This window comes from Polypterus senegalus, chromosome 16 (genome assembly GCF_016835505.1).
Source record: "Polypterus senegalus isolate Bchr_013 chromosome 16, ASM1683550v1, whole genome shotgun sequence".
In the NCBI taxonomy this organism is placed as follows: Eukaryota; Metazoa; Chordata; class Cladistia; order Polypteriformes; family Polypteridae; genus Polypterus; species Polypterus senegalus.
The window spans coordinates 38,420,062-38,442,398 of NC_053169.1; the positions used below are offsets into that span (position 1 = coordinate 38,420,062).

A 22,337-nucleotide genomic window follows, 5' to 3' on the forward strand; every position below is an offset into this window, starting at 1 on the left:
ATTCTGACCCTTTTCCTAAACAATGACCAGTTTTCAATGCTGATTAACTTCTTTTCCCTTCATTTTAATAGCCCTGATTTTAAGGATTCGGTCCCCTGAATTGATTCCTTTCTTGATTAAATGGCAGCTGAAATGAAATGAAATGTGAAATGAGCCAACAGATGACCAGCTAAAACAATTTCACTCCAATCACTTTCTTAATGAGAAGCCTATTGTTGCTGTTAATTAAACCCGTTATTTAATTCAATGGCTTGTTGCTATTCTCATTCTGCCACAGCAGACATTTCCAAAATTGTTGATTTTTCTGTTTTTTCTAAAAACATCGTCAAGATGTTTTGGTGACCTGAGCAATCAACCTTACTAAGACCGTCACCTTTCTTTATTTTTAAATAATGTGTGATGGGCGCGGGTTAGCTGGTCATGTGGCGGCTTGTTTTGTGTCTCATTATTGTTTGGCTGCTAATTAAGAAAAAGAGACAACTAAGGGGTCTGAGGCAAGTTAATTAAAACTGAGGCAAAAGAAGTTAGTAAACTCGGGTCACTAATGAAGAAGATGGTCAGAATGAAACCCTGCAGCCACTGCGGCCCTCCAGGACTGGAGTTTGACACCCATACTTTAGAGCAGGGGTTCTCAAACTCGGTCTTGGGGGTCCACTGTAGCTGCAGGTTTTTGTTCCAACCAGCCTCTGTTTTTAATTGGACTCCTGTGATAATTAAGTGAACTGTTGTTTCCCAGATTCCCTGTTTTGGGAATAATATACAAATTAGAAAACTAAGTTTGTTAAAAAAAAAAGGTATTAAAATGTACTAAGCGGTTATATGTATTTTTTTCATTTTAACAGTATTTTCATCTTGTCATTCTACTTTTCTAGGTGTTCTAATTGTTTAATTAATCCATTATTTACTATTTAGTGGGGCTGATGCTAAAGTAGTTGCAGCCTTTCATGACTGAGTGTTGTTTGCTTGGGTTTCTGCTCTGCTTGTTTTTAATTGTCATTGTTAAGATTCAATGAAGGAAGCAAACTGCACAGAGAAAGCGTGAGATATAATAAAAAGAGAGTTAAGCATTTAAATCCATAGCAAAAACAGAAATATTTCTAAGTTTCTTGTAAATGTAAAAATCATGCTGCTGTGCTTTTCTGAATGTAGAATAAAAGATAAATAATACCTGCTAATTAAATGAGATCAGTGCTATCAGATGTTGTCACTGATTAGGGTTAGGGTTAGGGTTAGGGTGAGGGTTAGGGTTTTGAAACAAAAACCTGCACCCACAGTGGGCCCCCAGGACTGAGTTTGAGAACCCCTGCTTAAGAGGATACATCGGTTACAAAATCAGTGGATTGCTGAAATATGAATTTTTCTGTATTTAAATAGTTCCAAATTGACAAACCATGTCCCTAGCTAATCAAACATTGGTTGGTCTTGTTGTGAGACAGCCACGAAGACCATGATGTGATCTTGATCTGCATGATTTTCTAATAGGCATGTTAGGCATTGTTTAATGAGAGCTGACAAATGAAGATAAATAAAAGGTAGCTAATAAAACCAGGTCTTGAAAAATAATCTCCAACCAATATATCAATTATCTCTTTTAAGCAGCTTATACAATGCACACTGAGTGAGGAATTCCTTGTGACAATCCTTTCTAAATGATACTCTGTAAGGTCCGGAGTCAGACTTTAAAATGCATGTTATCGGGTTCAAAAGTACATTTAGCAGATCGCTTAACCTTCTGGCACTTTAACTCTAAGGATATTGTAAAGGGATACCCCCTAAACCCCGTAAGTAATATCGACATATACGCTCTAGTGAGGTATTCCTATGGGAGGCTCTTTTAAGTACCGTTCATATGGTACTAGCAGCGTACTGTTAATTCATAGCGGTGCAGTTGTTATTACTGCTCCCTCACAGCTCCAGGGACCTGGGATCGATCCCCTGCCCTGCCACTCTTGCTATGGTGCTTTCATGTTCTTCCATTGTCTGTTTGTTTTTTCTTCAGGGAATCCGCTTGTTCTGCACCTCTCAACCATGTACAGTGGTGTGAAAAACTATTTGCACCCTTCCTGATTTCTTATTCTTTTGCACATGTTTGTCACACAAAATGTTTCTGATCATCAAACACATTTAACCATTAGTCAAATATAACACAAGTAAACACAAAATGCAGTTTTTAAATGATGGTTTTTATTATTTAGGGAGAAAAAATCCAAACCTACATGGCCCTGTGTGAAAAAGTAACTGCCCCCTTGTTAAAAAATAACCTAACTGTGGTGTATCACACCTGAGTTCAATTTCCGTAGCCACCCCAGGCCTGATTACTGCCACACCTGTTTCAATCAAGAAATCACTTAAATAGGAGCTGCCTGACACAGAGAAGTAGACCAAAAGCACCTCAAAAGCTAGACATCATGCCATGATCCAAAGAAATTCAGGAACAAATGAGAACAGAAGTAATTTAGATCTATCAGTCTGGTAAAGGTTATAAAGCCATTTCTAGAGCTTTGGGACTCCAGCGAACCACAGTGAGAGCCATTATCCACAAATGGCAAAAACATGGAACAGTGGTGAACCTTCCCAGGAGTGGCCGGCCGACCAAAATTACCCCAAGAGCGCAGAGACGACTCATCTGAGAGGTCACAAAAGACCCCAGGACAATGTCTAAAGAACTGCAGGCCTCACTTGCCTCAATTAAGGCCAGTGTTCACAACTCCACCATAAGAAAGAGACTGGGCAAAAACGGCCTACATGGCAGATTTCCAAGACGCAAACCACTGTTAAGCAAAAAGAACATCAGGGGTAGTCTCAATTTTGCTAAGAAACATCTCAATGATTGCCAAGACTTTTGGGAAAATACCTTGTGGACTGATGAGACAAAAGTTGAACTTTTGGAAGGCAAATGTCCCGTTACATCTGGCGTAAAAGGAACACAGCATTTCAGAAAAAGAACATCATACCAACAGTAAAATATGGTGGTGGTAGTGTGATGGTCTGGGGTGGTTTTGCTGCTTCAGGACCTGGAAGGCTTGCTGTGATAGATGGAACCATGAATTCTACTGTCTACCAAAAAATCCTGAAGGAGAATGTCCAGCCATCTGTTCGTCAACTCAAGCTGAAGCGATCTTGGGTGCTACAACAGGACAATGACCCAAAACACACCAGCAAATCCACCTCTGAATGGCTGAAGAAAAACAAAATGAAGACTTTGGAGTGGCCTAGTCAAAGTCCTGACCTGAATCCAATTGAGATACTATGGCATGACCTTAAAAAGGCGGTTCATGCTAGAAAACCCTCAAATAAAGCTGAATTACAACAATTCTGCAAAGATGAGTGGGCCAAAATTCCTCCAGAGTGCTGTAAAAGACTCATTGCAAGTTATCGCAAACGCTTGATTGCAGTTATTGCTGCTAAGGGTGGCCTAACCAGTTATTAGGTTCAGGGGGCAATTAGTTTTTCACACAGGGCCATGTAGGTTTGGATTTTTTTTCTCCCTAAATAATAAAAACATCATTTAAAAACTGCATTTTGTGTTTACTTGTGTTATATCTGACTAATGGTTAAATGTGTTTGATGATCAGAAACATTTTGTGTGACAAACATGCAAAAGAACAAGAAATCAGGAAGGGGGCAAATAGTTTTTCACACCACTGTATATCTGTTAGGATAACTGAAAAGTCCAAGCTGGTCTAGTAATAGTGATTGTGAATGACCACCACCTCAAGGAAGGGAGCAAATAGTCAACAGTGGGATTCCTAAATCATAATTTTATAAGTATTATATCAAGTAAATGAAGAAAAACTTATAATAACTAACAATACTTCCACCAGTTTTTGTTCTATTATTTTCGTGATTTTATGAGGGTGCAGTGGTTAGCATTGCTGCCTCATTGTTCCAGTGTTCTGTGTGCAGATCCTATGCCTCTCTTCATTCTTCCCATATCTTGTTCTCCATGTGTTCCAGTATTAATCTCCCATTGTAAAAACATGCAGGTTAGATTAACTGACATTTCTAAGATGGTGAGGATGTTCTGAAATGGAACAGCATGCCACAATGCTGAATTGAATTAGGCATGTTCAGAAAATGGGTGGACAAATGGAAGTAAGATGCTTGATTAATATATTAGTAGAATAATTACTGTATAACATGTTCATATATATACATTTTTGATAACAATCATCTTACCACTTTAAGGTCATGGGGGGTGCAATGCAGGAAACAACCCTTGGTGGAGTGACAATGTTACATTTCTCAGGTTTTAATTTAGAAATAGTACAAAAGATTGCCTGGTGCAAAAATAAATGTGCTTACTATAATCAACATTTTCATTGTTAATTTAATTTGACACTTTGGTTGGTTAAAAAACATTTTTCAGATTTTCATTTTACCTTTTCATTTGTGCACCATTCCATTTGCATGATGTCAGATGTCAGGTTGGCTGATTCACTCCTGTAGAAATGTCCAGGAACACGTTCATATTTGGATCTTTCACTGTCCGACAGCACAACTTCAGCACAGTGCGCTGACAGTTGTATCCACACAGGACTAGAATTACCAGAAGAGGCCAAAAACAGTTATTGTTTAGGTCCAGAATTATTAATGACACGCTCAGAAAAAATTTCTGGCATGGCAGATTCACATGGGATTAGAATGTCTAAAGTGGTCTGGTAATAATTATTTACCAGATGTCCTCCAGCAATATTATCCCTGTGAAAATGCAATTTTATTGTGCGTACCTGTGCACACTAGGGAGAATCACAAAATTTACAACTGATTCACTTTCTCATATTTTCTAAACAAGTGTTGTGTACCTTGGAGAGGGTACATTTTTTTCCTTCCTTTTCAAATACTCCCCAAAATGTTTACCCTCTCTCCGCTCTATTTGACATCAAGTCATTCCTTCATTTGTCCTCAGAACAGGCATGGACTGCACATGGATGCTATTATGCTAACTCCTGCATGTCCCATAGTTGTTAATCTGAGTAGATTTTCCAGTCTCATTTTATAGATGTTAAATTAGACTGAGATCTGATGAAATGGTCAGAATGTCCATTACGTGGAACTGACTGACATATTTCTGGAGCCATTCTAGGATTTCTGTAGTCTTGTGACACGAGTATGCACTTACAATGAAGGGTTGCGCCTAATTTGCCATGATGTTTTGACTTAAACATTGCTCTGCTTGAGTCGCTCGGCAGTCACTTAACATGACAAGGGTGCCCATCAACGTTATATGTGATTTTAGATTACTGTGGAGTTCTCTTGACAATGGAGTGTTTCTGTTTCGTAGAGACTTGCACATATCTGCATTCTTATTCGTGTACTTTTGCCAATGACTACACTCTCTCAGTCAGTGACGTTGAACTGGTCTTTTATAAAGTAGGCTTTAAACAGCTTTATCTTGTCATCTTAGATCTTTTGATCTTAATTCATCTAGGAGTAAACCAGAGTTAGGAATTCTCATGAGGTGGCCTAGCTTATACAGTAGACTTTGAAAGATCATGGTTTTCAGTGTTGGTTGTCTTTGCCTTTGTGAATATGTAATGAATTATTATTATTATTATTATTATTATTATTATTATTATTATTATTATTATTAATATGCTGAAATTGGTGGTACAAATCCCTCAGTTGTTATAGGGAATCTTCGACAGGCAATACTAATGGAGGTTTTAATTTGTAGGTAGTGTAGGTCTCAGCACCATACTGAGTGGCACTAACTGCGTTATAGACCATTAGTTGGGTTTTCTTCTTGAGATCATGATTCTTGAAGACATAATGATGTAATTACCTGAAGGAGGTGCTGGTACAGGTGATATGGTATAAATGTCCTCTTTACTGGGTCAGTTAACTGCTGAGCTATAGATTATATACGAGGTATTGTGTACTCATATTAACAGATCAATCAAAACACATCCCAGGTTATTACAACATCATTGTCATCCTGAAATTGCCGGGATTTGCCTTTGCTATTCATTTTTTTGTTTCCTTTTTTTGTGACTCTTTACATTCTACAATCAGTTTTTGGGTCACAGAATCAATTTCTTTCATTATTCTCTAGCTAGGACAGCTGAAAATATCTGGTATCTATTTCCAAAACCATCTGTGTTTTATGTATGTATGCCACTGTTTGGAGTAGCAGTTGCCTCAATTTTGCTATAAAATGTAACCAAGAGGGGCATAGTGCCAATGTCATTGGTGTGACGGGATAAAAGATTGTGAAATTCCTGGTCATCTGACTTTGCTGATACATCAAAGAAATTCTCTGTATGAGGTTGCGGTTAGTTTTTAGGTGTTTGTTTCACTTTTAAAGACTTCTAGGTTGTGGCTATAGGCTTTTGTTTTTGGGCAATATTTTGGATTTGATGAAAGACGATATGGACATTCTGTTCACAACTTGTTTTTGGTAACAACTGTATTCATGATGTTTCTTCTCCTGGTCACCTCCATTTCTTTCTATGCCGTACCTTGTGTTTGGCATAACAGAAATAGAGCTAAAGGAAATATGGATGTATCTGGTATTTCACACATCCTGGCATTTCCATCACCATAAACCAGCAGGAACATAGATTCACAACACAAGAACATATTTTACAATTCTTCATGTTCTGGTGTTTGTGTTCTTTAGTCCACTGCAACCACAATTTATTGATTTGTGCACAAATACCTGAAATTTGGTTTGATTTTGTGCTTTCTGAGATGACTCTTTTCGAATCATTGCAGAGGAGGAGGAAAGAGAAGATAATGTTAGCACCAGCGCCCCCTCTCATCTCAGGGTGGTACTGCTTACCTCTTTAGAGCCAGGAAGGTGGTAAACAGTCATAAATGCATGACTATCTATCTATCTATCTATCTATCTATCTATCTATCTATCTATCTATCTATCTATCTATCTAAAAGATGCAATTACACAACCAAATTAACATAAAAATATAGAATATAAAACATCCAAATATCAAAAAAAGAAATAGAAAGAGCCGACTGTCTAGACCCTCTATGGGTCCTCTGCAATGCACATTTAATATGATGTGTATACTGTGGTCTTTGGCCAGCTTGTTATCCTGACCAATACCCCCAGGCCGCCAGATGGAGCCCTCCCTGCAGTATGGAGGTGCCCCGAAGACCAGCAGGGAGTCATGGACTATGTAGTTTTTATACACGACCCTGCTGGATACTACAGGGGCCGCAAGAGGGAGCTGCAGGGAGGACTGAAGACTCATTTGAAGTGCGTCAAAGGAAGAGCAATGTGCTTCCGGGGTGAGAAGAAGGACTTGTACCTGACCCGGAAGTGATAAAGAATCATGTGGACTTGGGATTGGAAACACTTCCGAGTCAGGGAGGATAAAAGGACTGTGGGAGCTCCCAGACGACGAGCTGAGCTGGGTGGAAGGGTGGCAATGTGTCTGAGCGTGGAGGATTGTTTATTGTTAGTGTGATTAGTTTGTTTATGAGTATAGTGGAGGAGAGGGTGCTTTGTGCACTGTGGCATTTAAATAAAGTCAACTATTGCACTGTTTTCTGGTGTCTAGAGTCTTGGACAAGGGTTCAAGGGAGCGATACAGCCCTAATCTGTCACAATACATTAGAGCAGTGAATTAGTTGTTTGTTTCTAACATGTTGCAAATCTACTGGACAAATTTATATTTACAGACGTCACCTTTTGAATTTGTCAATTTAATTCAATTTATTTTTTTAGAGAATATGTCCAAGAGCACATGTGAAGATTTGCAATTATGAAATATTAATAGCATAATACAACAATATTCAATATATTGCATACATATTCTACCAAATCATCAAAACATTATTTAAAGTCTTCTCTTATATCTTTTTTTAATTAATTGTGAGAACACTTGTCAAGCACACCATGATTAAATTATACTTATTATTTAGTGTTTTGTAAATATTTTAATCACATTAGTAAATACATACAGTATAGGCCACACACTGTTAAAATCAATAAACCCCTTTAAATATATAAAATTCAGCTGACCGTTTTGTTTACATTCAGATTTCGTTTTTTTGTGTCTATTTTAAATTAATGAATTTACCCATTTGTGGTTCTAGCTCATTAATACCTCTGGAGCTTACGGCTCGTGAATTCAAATATTGAAATCATTCCTTTGGTTAAAATATCAAACACAATGACAAGCTCTGATTATTGCTCTGTAAGTGGACATAACAATACTCTTTATTTTTATGTGGTGCTTTAAAGGTTCTTCATTAAATTACCCTGCTTATATCATTTGATTCACTTCTTTGATTGGTTAATAGTTTATATGTTTGAATATTGTGATTTCAGGGGCCATTCCAGAAAAGGTACCTCGCAAAGATGCTGGAAAAACAGGTAAATGTTTAAGCAAAATCCATTCACACAACTATCTTGTTAATTCATTTGCCACTTCTTAACCATATTTTTTAATACATAAGCAAAACATATTTAAATGGGAATTGACGAGTGACTGTAAAGTATGTTTATTACATCAGAACTGTACACAGACCACTGAAAATCAACTGCATAGTGCAGTTAAAGAAATAACAGCAGCACCAAAAGACTGACTAATTCAAATAAATCTGTTTGTTGATGCAAAAAATGTTGTGTCTGGCTTTTTTGTATGACAAACAGAAGCACACATAACAAAATTAGAGGTGAAGGTAGAACTCTTTAAAACCCTTATAATTCAGTAAAATGTTCCTTTTGTGGGCTAAAAATATTTTATCAGAATCTTTGAATGTACCTAACACATAACAAATTCAAATATGCTAATTTCTTGTCAAGTGTAAATGGATTAAACATTCTGCCATAAACAGCAGAAGGGCACATTGTGCCTAGTAGTCATCAAATGTACATTGAGAATTTAGACCATTTTTAAAAACATAACATATGAAATTTGCCAAGTGAGATTCAGTCCATTAAATTTTTTGCTTAGCTAATAGATAAGCTGTCCCAATATCTCATCCAGAGATCCAGATTGTCAACATTTCTTCTTCAACTACATGTCCCGGTTGTTTTTTTTCCAGATTTCTACAACTCTGCATAAACAAATGCATCCTGGCTTTAGTCAGAAATGCATTTCCCCTTCATCTCCAATGATATATTTGATTATTTGATTCACTGTCCAGTTGAAAAAATTTAGCTGGATCTACTTTATCAATCCCTTTGAGAATTTTGAAGACCTGTATCAGGTCCTCAGAAAAGTCTCCTCTGCTTGAGACTAAACTTCTTTTACTTTTGATAATGCTTTTTATTGCTGCAATAGGAACAGCACTACTATCAAAAGAGTGAGAATTCTATATCTATGTCAGTTGGTAAGTTGATAATAGTTTCTGAACTTTTAATTACGGAATCACATGACTGCCATTAAATTTCATTTGTTATTATTCTTTGCAATTGTTAACATTGTAAATATTACATAGCAACACACCGTCTATGCAGGAAAATTTCTTCCAAGAATCATGAGAAGAGAAATTCCAGAAGGAATGAGCTTCCTGCCTCCATTTGAAATTCTGACTCCCTCAATGTGTGTAAGAAACATTTTAAGACTCTTGTTCTGTCCACCTGATATTAGATGTTAGTTTTTTGGAACCTTGGAGTTGTATTTGTATTTTGTTCAGAGCTCTTCAGTGGTCATGGCGGTCAATTTTGTATCTTTGTCCTTGGTCCCAAAGTGATGCTTACTTGATCACATTCACCTCTTTTGTAAGTCGCTTTGGGTAGAAGCCGCTGCTAAGTGAATAAATGTAAAAGTAAACATCTCTCTCTAGCATGTCAGCTGTAGTAACGGGCTAACTGGTTAGCTGTAAACTGCACGACTTTTATACTGCGCCGGTCAAAGACGATGATGGTGAATGTGTCTCATTTCTGTGTTCTTACAAAGCAGCAGTGTGGTAAACATACTTCACAGTCACTCTTGCTAAATGAAGCAGATGGTAGATTTTTCCACAAACTAATTGCCTAATTCCATTTATATAATAGTAACGAGGAAAGTAATATTAGTAAAATTAATACAGATTTGATATACTGTACAGTATTTAAACATTACAAATTTTTCTTAAATACATGAATTTCATGATAATTGTTGTTTTTTTTTTGCCTGAAAATGTAATATATGTACTTTGTTTTACTTAAGAATGATGCTTATATTTTCAGACACTCATCTCTTCCAAAAGAGAATGAAGATTTTCTTTATTTTATTTTACTGCATGTCTATTTATTTATTTAAATTGAATCTGGTTCCCTACTGATATTTTCTTTGTGTTCTGTAAGGGATTCCTGAGACTCACCTCTCTGAAAGGAATGCTGTTCTCCTTTTTAACACAGGTACATGCCTGGGGACAACTGATTTTTATCTGTCATGCACAACAGCCATTTTCCTTTACTTGCAGGCATTTAGCAGCTTTTTATGATTGTACACTTGCCTGATCTTATACTTTTAAAGTATTTTTTTTTAAAAGATGTAATATATTACATTAATTTAGTAGAATGAGTAGAACTAAACAGCAAAAATATATACTTTTGAATATGAGCCATTTAAGTACAAATCACATTTTTACTATAACGCCTAAATGCCTCTTTTTCACAAACACCTAATAAAACTAGTCAGGACATGGCTTGCCTCACTTCAGGTGCAAACAGGGAATTTTGTCTGTAAATGATAGTTTGTAGGGTGACCAGATGGATCCATAAAACAGGCCAATGCAATGTCTGAGGCCTTCCACCTCACGTATAAAGTGGTTTCTGTTTAAGCAACTCTTCAAACTTCAATTTCGGTGTCATATTTTCATAGTCTAAGGTTGTTGTGTTAATTTTCCATGATTTTTTTATTACAATCAACAAAAATTAATTTACGGTGAGAAAAAAAACTTTGAGCATAAATCAATTTCAGGGTTTTTTGTTCATATAGCAGTACAGCTTAACTGCTATATGTCCTATTTTACATTAATTATAGCTTCTCTGGTGTAAACAGAAACCAGTTTTGTTATACAACAAATATAAAGACACTTTCTGGAATGCAACAGTCCTTTTTTATGGATGCATATGGAACTCGATATACATGAATATTATCACGAGCTTGTTGGAAGACTTTCTGTCATTAATACAGCATATGGATAGAACTTTCGACAGGAATATGGCTGTTAGCTAAACACTAAGTTATTAACCTATATTCTAACTTATCCTAAACTTCTTTTTTTTCCAAATAATAAAATTAAAATAATTGTTTATTAACTCATTTTTAACATTCTAAAATTTATTGAGTTTACTTTCAAATATTGTGAACTATTAAGCTACATTCTGTAATTTCTGTTTCCAGCATGCTGACCAACTTGAAATCAAATACACATTTTAACTGATGCATTTTACATTTCATTAACAGTGTGTTAAATCAGCCTCATTTCTTAATGATGGAAACTATATTGCGTCATTTGGAAGAAATTTACCTGTTGAATTGTTTTCTTATTTCCGAACTCACGATATGTGTTTCACTGTTGCCCGTATTCTATAATTTCAATATTAATATTATTATAATTTCAAAAACAAAAAATATCTGCCCGTGGTCTGTACATTTAGAGCTACAATAATTTCATAAGAAAACATCCTGTAGGACTGGGGTCTTTTAAAAAGATCTGTTCATTTTGCTACCAATTAACTGGATACCATTGGCTTCATCAATAACACTTACTATACCAGGGCAGCATGCATATTACTGTTCTTCTGAATCCTTGCAATTTTTTTAATTAGAATTATATATAATTAATTTAATGCTTAGCTGTAACAACCTTTGTAATGCTATGGAGTAGTCTCATCAGTTTAGCTACTATGCAAACTCCTGGATTGCATGACATCCTCCCTCTTAAAATCAGTTATGGCAATCATCGGATGCCTACAAACAACAGCAGACATTTAAATTACTAAATGAATCCCATTTTGGGGGAAACATTCCACGTTTGACCTCCATTTTTGTTATTCTTCTTTAATTTTTCAACATACTTTTAATACTTAAAAAAAACATTAAATTAAATTTTAATCCAACTAGTCCATGAAGGTAATACTAAAAGGAGTATGTTTATGTAGGCAGTACTCTTTTAAATTCTCTTTTTCAGGCACAGTTAATCTTCTACTTCTGTTTCTTCTCTAGGTTACGTTTGTCTATTTTTTAAATTGTCTGTTTAACTATTTTTTTTTCCATCATTCCGGGAGGCTACAGGCTGATCAATCAAGGAGAAAAGAATTTTTATAATGAAGGGTGGGCTTCTTGATAAATGTCCACTAGATTTTCCCCATCTGACCTCAGACCACCATTTATAACCACTATACTGAATTCTGTTTTTTTCTTTCCTAATGGCCGGGCTATGTGCAAATCATCTCTTACTCTGGCATGTAGAAATACGCAGCTTACTCTTATAATTGTAGTCTCCTTGCAAATCTTTTCCATTCTGAATTCAGATGACTCAACAGCTCCAGCGCTGGATCCACAGCCTCAAGGAGATGAAGAAGGTAATACCAATTGTACAAATTTATTCATTTTCTTTTTCAAATTCTTGCCAAGCCCTCAATGCTATAAAGTAATGACTCAGGCCTGTGTGAGCTGCTGATGTCATTTTTGGTTTATCCATCTGAAAGAAAATGACAGCCAATCTCAAAACCAGTCTTTTTTAAATATAAATGCAGTTCCAAATATTTCTAAACGTGTATGTAACTGAGATTTTTCACGGTGACGTACCCAAAAGGTTTACACCACCACCTAACGGAGGTCGTTGAAAAACTGCACTTCAGTACTGTCTTGGTCTTGAAAGCTACTGTAAGTTCCTCCAACTATTTCAAGATAGATTATATGGTAATATAACATTCTGTATCTTATCCTTACAATCCACTCTTTTATAGTATGACAGAATTTAATTCAGTTTGAAATCTTTCAGTAATAATTATGAGGCAATCTTGTCCATAAAGTATAAAGTGTAGAATTTAATGGACAGGCAAATTTTATCATGGGGATTTATGAAACATTTACTAAAAAAAATGTTCTAAAAATTATAGGTCTGGCAGCCCTGTGATACTAACTGCTCATTACATGATCTGCTTATCAAAGTGTATTAAAATATTACACCAAGAACATAGAATGCATGTAGCATTATGCAAAACATTACAGAACAAAGTGCTAGACACAGTATTATACACAAAAGATATACAGTGTACATCAAATATATAGCGTCCCTAAAGAAATATAAGTGGCTAGGAAGGGCACAGTGGAAAGAGGCATTATAAAATATAAAGGCTGTAAGCAAAAAGGAGGCCCAGTACAGCCTCTAAGCACATGGTGGCTTAAGGTGATCCAGGACAACACTTCATGGAAAGGATTGGCAGTAGGAAATTTGACCCCATCCTCATTTGGCACTGCATCCAGTGAATCCAGAGTCAGTCCTGTCAAAAAAAGGAATTCAGCAAAGACACACAGACATGAACATTAGAAAAGACAAAGGAGTGCTCTGGCCAGAGATAAGGATAGAACCTAAAATGAAGAAAAATTGTCTTTCATTTGAAATTTTGTCAGCCCTCTTTCTGTTCTGTTCATTTGCCAATATTGCTTGAATTTTGTGTCTAATGTGCTACTACAGTTTGATGCATTCTTTTGTCTTGACAAAATTTTATTATGCTTACTACATGTAGTGAGTGCTTCATTAATTTTCCATTTTCCCATTTCCTTGTTCCCGCTACACTTTTTGATTAAAGGCTTAATGTTTTCTGTTTAAACAGATTACATTGAGAGTACAAGTTATGAAGTGTTCTTCATGTTTCATGTTAACATCCTGAGTGTTATGGCATAGATTAGTGCCACTTAAAGCCCTTGCAACTAATGGAAACTTGAAATTTAAATTTATTTTATTGAAAGAATTTTTGGCTGCTGTGGAGTGAACGTGCTCTGTTGGTTTCTCATCTTAGATATTACATCTCATTATCCAACTTTGTGGACTGAGCAAGTGAGGAGCCGGCAGACCAATCGAACTCGGAATCCAGGTAGGAAGAAGACAAAATCTTCAATAAAGTTTCTAATGAAATTAGGTTGTGAGGTAATTTTGGAATTAGTGAATGTGTCATTAGTAAATTAAAACTTAAGAGTAGAAGTTATTAATTTTAAGCATGCATTCTTATAAGTGCCTAATAATTTATTGAAAGTATTTGACACAAAAATGATTATTCTGCTCACACCTCCATCGGGGTGTCTCTCTGTTTCCCTAGTGTGCTGTTTTCCCCATAGAAATTAATAAGCCATTTTGATTTGACATAAGATTTATTACTTCTCTTTTAATTTATTAAAAATAGCTCATTATATGTGAGCACAATCATTAAATTATAGCTGAAAATGAATACTCATGTTGACATTTCAGTCTCATTTATATTCAACCTAATGTACTGATTGATTGAAAAATGGCACCAAGTGTCTTCCCCTTCTGGTGCTTTGGGAATGCTGTACACTCATATCGTATTGAGAAAAAAATCTTTACTTTGAATTATCCCATATTAACCCAAATCCTCAAATAGCATTATTAGGTGTAACAACAGATGTACCAATATTCTGTCACATAATATAAGAAATTTGATAAATGAGAGGAGCCCATGCAGTGCATCAAGCACTTTTGGTGAGCTAACAGCTAAATTGTTTCAATACTTCACCCAGATATTTTTAAAAGTGGCCAAGGTTTCTGCTTGGTAATTTGTTCCAGATTTTCTCTTTTCGTGAAAACGTGATTGCTGGCCTCAGTCTTAAGTACACTTCCCTTGCATTTCTGCTGGTTACCTCTTTTACATGGTTACGTATTTATTTGAAAGAATTCTGCTGGGTCTATATCATCAATACGTTTGAGAATTTTGAAATTCTGAATTAGGTCCTCGCCTTTTCTGCTCAAGACTAAAGAGGTTTAACTCCCTGAAGCTCTTAGTCCTTGGATGATCCTGGTTGCTCTTTTCTGTACAGCTTCAGGTGCTACTATGTCTGTGTTTTAGCATGGTGACCAGAACTGCACATAATATTCTAGAAGTGATTTTACTATTACATTACATAGTGTGAGCACAATGTCTTTTGATTTATATTTAACAGGTTAAACAACTTATAACCTAACATTTTATTTATATTTTGAACTGCTTCTGCATATTGATTAGATGATGAGAACGGCATCTTCAAAAGCCCTCTTGTATTTATAATTAGAATTTCTTTTGCCTATATCATGAAACATCTATTATTATACCTTACTCTACATTTCTGTCATCTTATCTTACTTAGATGCAAGACACCTAATTTATCTTTCATAACTCAGTGTGAAAATGTCTTATTTTACAACTGTAATTTACTACATGGAACGGTCCAGAATTTGGTAAAAATGTATTAATACTGTTTCCTCCCACAGTCCAAAGACATGCAGGTTAGGTGCATTAGTCATTCTAATTTGTCCCTAGTGTGTGCTTGGTGTGTGTGTGTGTGTATATGTGTGTATGTGTGTGTGTGCCCTGCCCGGGGTTTGTTTCCTGCCTTGCACCCTGTGTTGTCTGAGATTGGCTCCAGCAGACCCGAATATCCCTGTAGTTAGGATTTAGCGGGTTGGATAATGGATGGATGGATGTATTAATGCTATCCCTAAATAAACAAGCTGGGATACTATACTGATAACCTTTTCATATTGGACCCTGCTCACTGTGTGAACTGGCAAGAAGTAGAAAATGGCAGGCTACAAAAGTAGAAAAGACAGGTCAGGAGATGGAACATAACACAAACATGCTAAGTTCAAAACTATTAAATTGATCCTATCTTTTGTCTGTAACAGAATGTTAACAAATATCATTGTTGGAAAACACAGTTGCTAAATCATTTGCCTTGAATCAAAAGCTGAGCACTTAGAAAGCTCGTAAGAATTCAAAGAATTTGGATAACAAGCACGACGTGCCTCTATCTTATAAATAATTGTGTCAATGACGTCAACCAATGTGACACTTCTAAATGATTCCTCCAACAACTGTGCAAAGCATCATGGGAACTGAACAAAATGGCAGTACCTGTAGTGCAAACAAAATGGCATTTTTTTGTAGTGTCAACAAAATGGATCAATTACCAAAGCAAATTATACTTAATTTAATACTGATCAAATCAATAATTATTTGCTGCAATAAGCAAATCTACTTGTTAATCTCAGAAATATTTTTTTTTACCTCACTATATAAAATAAAGATTTCTAAAGCCAGAAAATAATGACTGAGTAGAGGAGGTGTTGAGATTGATTTGATGTATAAATGTATGGAAAGCAGTATGGGTGACATTGTTGACTGTTCTTTATCTCACTCATCGAGATTCATAAAATTAATAAAATTGTTAAAAACTTAAATTTTGGTCACCATTATAACATGAACTAGTATAATTTATGATGATGAGATATGTGAAGTAATTGCTGATTTTAAAATAACTAACATAAAGCACAAGACAACACATACAGTATGAGAATAAATTCTCACTTTTCTTAAGATATATGTTGAGGAGGTTGAACAAAACTGTAACTTGTTGGTTATAAAATAAAGATACTTATCTCCAAAGTAGTATGTTAAACTTCAGTGGTTTCAGTTTTTTACAGTATATTCAAAGCATTCTGTTTGTTTAGCGTTATATGGAATATTTCATTTGTTACCGTACAATTGTATACCTTATCAAGTGTATTACTGTCATTCATGCTGTGCTAAACAATGGCTACTGTGGTGTTGGCCCTTTGTATCCTAGTAAACATTTTTTTTCATTAGCACCTCTTTCATATAGTTTTGCACATCTCCTTTATTTGATGATCTCATATACAATGAACAAGTTGTATTTACAGCTGGCAAAAGCAGTTTGCCTCCATGCCTCATATAATATAAGCAAGTTAGAAAGTTAAACACAACAGTTTAAAAAATAGTGACGCTTTCCCCTTTGAACTATCGCCAGACTGCTTAGAAGGCAGACGTTAACAGAAACATACTAATATTCTGTTATCCTTTTCTTCTTTTTGTGTGCCTGAAATCTTCCCTTATACAGTCCATTGTTGTGAAATGAACAAATATTATGACATTGTTCATATTGAGAGAGGCACTAAAATAAACAGAACATTTATTTCTGGAAAGACAAGAATGCACTTTGCTCTGAGTGGATTATTTCATATTTGATAGACTAATAAACAGGTTGTACTTTAGATCAATAATCAACACACTAAAATGGATGTTCCTCACTTAAATATACAATGTTTAAATGTTGCAATCAGTTCAAGTACATATCTGTTTATAAATACAAATATTAAAAAGGTTACATTATTATTCTGCCTTTTTATAACAAAATGATAAACATTTTAAAGAGGTGTTTTCATACTTTTTAACGTGGCTGAAAAAATTAAAGTAATAAACTCCTTCACAAGCAAAATTCAGGGGTTATTAGTTAGTCAATTAAATACCAAGTTAATAACATTTCTTGACTTGCTCAATTTATAGGAATAGCCAAAGTTCAGTCTAATAATTTTTAAACTGAACTCGGGCAGTTTGCTCATCTATTGTTTAAATTTCCAAACAAAGCATTACATTTGCAGAGAATATAGTTACCACTGGCAGGTGGCACTTTCTGATGGAGTACAATTCTTAATAAAAATTACTTTACGTAGCATGGAAATTCTCCCAAAAGTTCACTGGCCATAGGCTATTAAATTCATAGCTTTAGTAAGTCTAGATTTGGAGGCTGAAGCTTTTGTACTGTAACATAAGTGTATTGTTATCCAAACATATCTCTTATCTGTGTAGACTAGTTTTAAATTATTTAACAGACTTGGCTGTGCTTAGTACCCTTTGGTTGTTATGTTTCAAGCTCAGCACCTCCAATGTCATCACTGCAGTTTCAGTGTTAAAATTCTCAAATCTGCTTATCCATTTTGAGGTCTTGAAGAAACAATGTAACAGGAAAGATAATAACACTTCCTTACATCACAGGTCATTTCCCAAAAGCTGCATAGGAATAAATAATTATTTACTTATTTAATAAACAATTTTATGTTTTTTTTTTTTGAAAAGCTGACTTACAATGGCATACTACCCAATCAAACAAACAATACTAACATAAAAGATTTACTTCAGGGCTGCACAGTGGGGCAGTGATTAACACTGCTGCCTCACAGTTAGGAGACCCGGGTTTGCTTCCCTGGTCCTCCCTGCGTGGAGTTTGCATGTTCTCCCCGTGTCTGTGTGGGTTTCCTCCGGGTACTCTGGTTTCCTCCCACAGTCCAAAGACATGCAGGTTAGGTGAATTGGCGATTCTAAATTGTCCCTAGTGTGTGCTCGGTGTGTGTGCGCGTGCCCTGCCCGGGGTTTGTTTCCTGCCTTGCACCCTGTGTTGGCTGGGATTGTCTCCAGCAGACCCCTGTGACCCTGTAGTTAGGATATAATGGGTTGGAAAATGGATGGATGGATGGATTTACTTCAAAATAATTACATTTAAAACAAATGAACTGAAGAAATACAAAGTTAAAAGAAAGGATAACAAATTTCAACCCCCGGAAGCAAATATTTACTTCAACCATGCTAAAAAGAGAAATTTGTTAATGTAGAAAAAACTAGTAATTAGTTCAAATGATGATAAAGAAGCAAAAATTTCATTGTGTTGATGTTCGATTCAGCCATTAATTTTCTGGATCAGCTATTTAATGATTAGCAATCGATGGTATACTTACCTAATACAGGGCTTTCTTTATTGTTTTTATATGAAAGTGAGAACATTAATATATATATATATTTTGTGATAAAGGCGCTATATAGCACCCGACCCGGCACAGACTACGCAGAGGCATGTGTACAAATCACACAGGCTTTTATTTTTCTTCACCCGTGGGCACACGTCTTCCCCGTGTCCCACAGGCCTAACACAGTCCCAAAAGCACTTAAACACAAAAGCAACAACTCTCCGCCTGGCATCACCACTCCTCTCAGGCAACCTCGTCCTCTTCCTCCCAATTCCGGCCCTTCAGTGGTGGAGGCTGGCTCGTTTTATAGCCCACCCGGAAGTGATCCAGGTGCTTGAACACCTGGTCCCAATTGCACCTCCGGGTGGGGCTGATGACTCGTCCAGCCGGGTTCTCGAGTCTCTGCAGCACCCCCTAGTGGCCACCCCAGCTCCCTCCCAGGTTGTGAAGGACACCATATCCCATGGAGCCATGCGGGAGACTGGGAAACGAACATCGGCCAGGGAGGCTGCCACCAAGCATCCTGGGGTAGGTATGCCCATGGTGGCTCCCCCGGAACATATGCAGCAGGGGCATCCCAGCCGGGCATGGGACCCGGCTGTCCATCACAGTATATATATATACAAAGTATATATTGTAGGTGCCAAGAAGGAAGGACAGGCATCCTGGCTGGGATAAAGGAAGGATTCTTGCCCAACCAGGAGACCTTAATGGATGGACTAAGAGAGCATCATCTTTCACATGACAGGTGGTAGTGCTCCTCAAGGCTAAACCAGTTTAAGACACCCACAGGGTGGCATGTGAGCTGGAGTCCAAAAACGCAGCCCTGTCGGGGTCTTTGGATGCCACCATAAGGTGCTGCTGGGGGAGGACTACCCTAGTTTCTGAACAACTGGGGCATGAACCAGGAAATATATATATCATAGCAGTGTGAAGTGATGGTGTAAGACAAGATTAGGATGCGTAGGGAGCGAACAAGGGCAACATAATCCTGTTTAATTGAACAATAAGGCACAAAAAACAACAAAAAATAAGCACTTCAATACAGGTTTTAAACAGATGATAATCCTCATAGTGGGACAATTGCAAAGCAGATTTTAGCCTTGTATCAGCACAGAAGCTGGGTCCACATCAAAATGGCACTATTTACTTTAGGTGAGCCCAGAAGGTGACAATATGCTGAATCGATCGATCGATCAATCTATCTATCTATCTATCTATCTATCTATCTATCTATCTATCTATCTATCTATCTATCTATCTATCTATCTATCTATCTATATTTTTTCTTTTTTCTAATGAAACAATAACAAGGTGCACTTCAACTTGGATAGTATGCAAGTCCTTGCAGTACACATGGATGCAAACACCAATATTTATTTACACAATCCCAGTTTAGTTTTATCAGTTAATCTACCTCACAAGGCACTACCCAAACCTTAGACTTTAGGACTGGGATACAAACCGAAGGCCCTGAAGCTGTGATATCTCAAATAACATGAATACTGTATATGTTTAGTATATCTTCATTATTATATTTTCTTGTATTACTTCATCATGCTGCCCATTGCATTATCAGATTAGGCACATGACAGACAGAAATAAAACAGCTAGCCTATTTTCTCTAAATTGTTGCCTTATTAGGGTGTTAACTGTGTATACTTGTGGAATTAACTATCAGATAAAGTTATGTACTGCCTTGCACTTGGAATCTACTTTATTTAACTTATGCTGCCAAACTGAGGATATTGGATTTCCTTTACGGTTACACAGAAATCTCTCAAGTAAACAACTAGCCCTAAGAAATACTGGGCAAAGTTGTACAGTCCACTTTAGCAATGCTAAGGCTTATAGAACCGTGCAGTTTTCTAAATATTTACATTAATAGGGCACATTGAGAATTTTAGAAAATTATTTAAGTTGTACCATGTGAATGCATGCAACATAAATGCAAACTTAAATATTAACATTGTAAACGTCATCTTAATAACTAAAGTAGCATGTTAAATGCTTTGTACTTTATGTGTTCTATGTATGTGATTCACTACATGCTTCTTAAACAGGCCTTCGTAGACAGGAGAGCGCAGGCACTGATCTCCACAAAGAATACATTACATTCATGATATTACAGCTCTCTGAATATTTTAGAATACTTAGATGTGTACTTAATTTCATTTTTATGATGAGATGCATTAAAGCATGTATTTAACATGGGGGCACGGTGGTGCAGTGGTAGCGATGAGCTGGTGCCCTGTCCAGTGATTGTTCTTGCTTCCCCCGTCCATGGATTGCTCCTGCATCCCACAAAATGTTTTCTGGGACGTGCACGACCCTTGGTAAAATAATTTATTGCAACAGTACTGTGTCTGTCAAATATGCCAACCCTCAATTTTTGTCCTCCCATTTTTTTTTCTCCACAGAATCAATTGTCACACAACAAGCTCCATAATAAATGTCAAACAAGCTGTAAGCTTTGAACACAAATTCTTCAAAACTTTCAAGGAACATTAAAAAATATTCGTAATACATATTTAATTATTTTATGCATCTATCCATCCAGGGTTGCGCCAGTCCCAGCAAGCATACAATGCAAGGCAGGAACAATCCCGGGACAGGGCGTCAGCACATTGCTACCGCTGCACCACCGTGCCCCCACATGTTTAATTATTAACAGTATACACTATTTAATTTAACAGTTTATCCATATAATGTAATATACATACTCTAATGCATTTCATCTTAAAAATGGTATCAAGTATACATCCTAGTATTCTAACAGCTCATAGCTACTGTACAAGAGGATAGCACTTGGAAATCTAAATCGACTTAGAAGCCAGTTATCATCATCTGTTAATATGTCCTCTCATGTTGAATTTAATTGAATTCCTTTATTGTCACTGTAGGATACAATGAGATTCAATATGCACATCCTCCATAAAATTATTAACCTATAAAATAACAATAATAGTAATAATAATAAAATAAAAACAATGGAAAATATGCAATATGAAAGCAGAAGTACAATATATATGTACATATAGTGCAGATAGTGCAAATGGTTCTTGAAGTGGCTCAGCTTGTCCAATATTACAGTTGTAGTGCAAGTTTACAGTGAGGTAACTGTAGTTATAAGTACAAACAGTTCTACCAGGAGCATTTGTGGACTGATTGAGTCTGTTTAAAGCTCTTGGAATAAAACTGTTTCTGAGTCTTGAGGTCTGTGCATGAAAGGCTCTGAAGTGTTTGCCGCATATGAGAAGTTTAAATAAACTGTGCGCATGGCAGAGAGAATCCTTGCAGATGCTGGTGGCTTTCCTGAGGCAGTGTGTGCTGTTAATGTCCTCCAGGGGTGAAAGCTTTATCCCGATAATCCTCTGCGCCTTCGACACAACCTGCCGTGGAGCTTTCTGATCAACTTCTGTAAGCTGTGATTCCACAGTCAGATACAGTGGGTTAAATACTGTGAGTGGTGGTGCACTGAGAGTAACAATGCTAAAGCAGCTATGGTATTTGGAATAGCTTATCCATTCTGTTCACCATTATATTATTACAGGTTGGTTACAATCAGGTGCCTTCAATTTATAAATGATATGTTATTAATTTCAGTGTGTTTG

General features: G+C 36.3%; 1 protein-coding gene across 4 annotated transcripts in view; it reads left to right on the forward strand.

Moving 5' to 3' along the window:
- The window catches only part of smoc2 (SPARC related modular calcium binding 2), a 220,189-nt gene that overhangs the window by 135,215 nt on the left and 62,637 nt on the right, over positions 1–22,337 (forward strand). For 2 of the 4 annotated variants that reach the window (XM_039738220.1, XM_039738219.1), the window contains exons 5-8: positions 8,297–8,341; positions 10,262–10,315; positions 12,440–12,490; positions 13,934–14,008. In XM_039738220.1, coding sequence (XP_039594154.1) covers positions 8,297–8,341; positions 10,262–10,315; positions 12,440–12,490; positions 13,934–14,008 — 225 coding nt within the window. Of the gene's footprint in view, positions 1–8,296; positions 8,342–10,261; positions 10,316–12,406; positions 12,491–13,933; positions 14,009–22,337 lie in introns of all 4 variants that reach the window. The other 2 variants (XM_039738221.1, XM_039738222.1) reach the window with 2 other exon arrangements.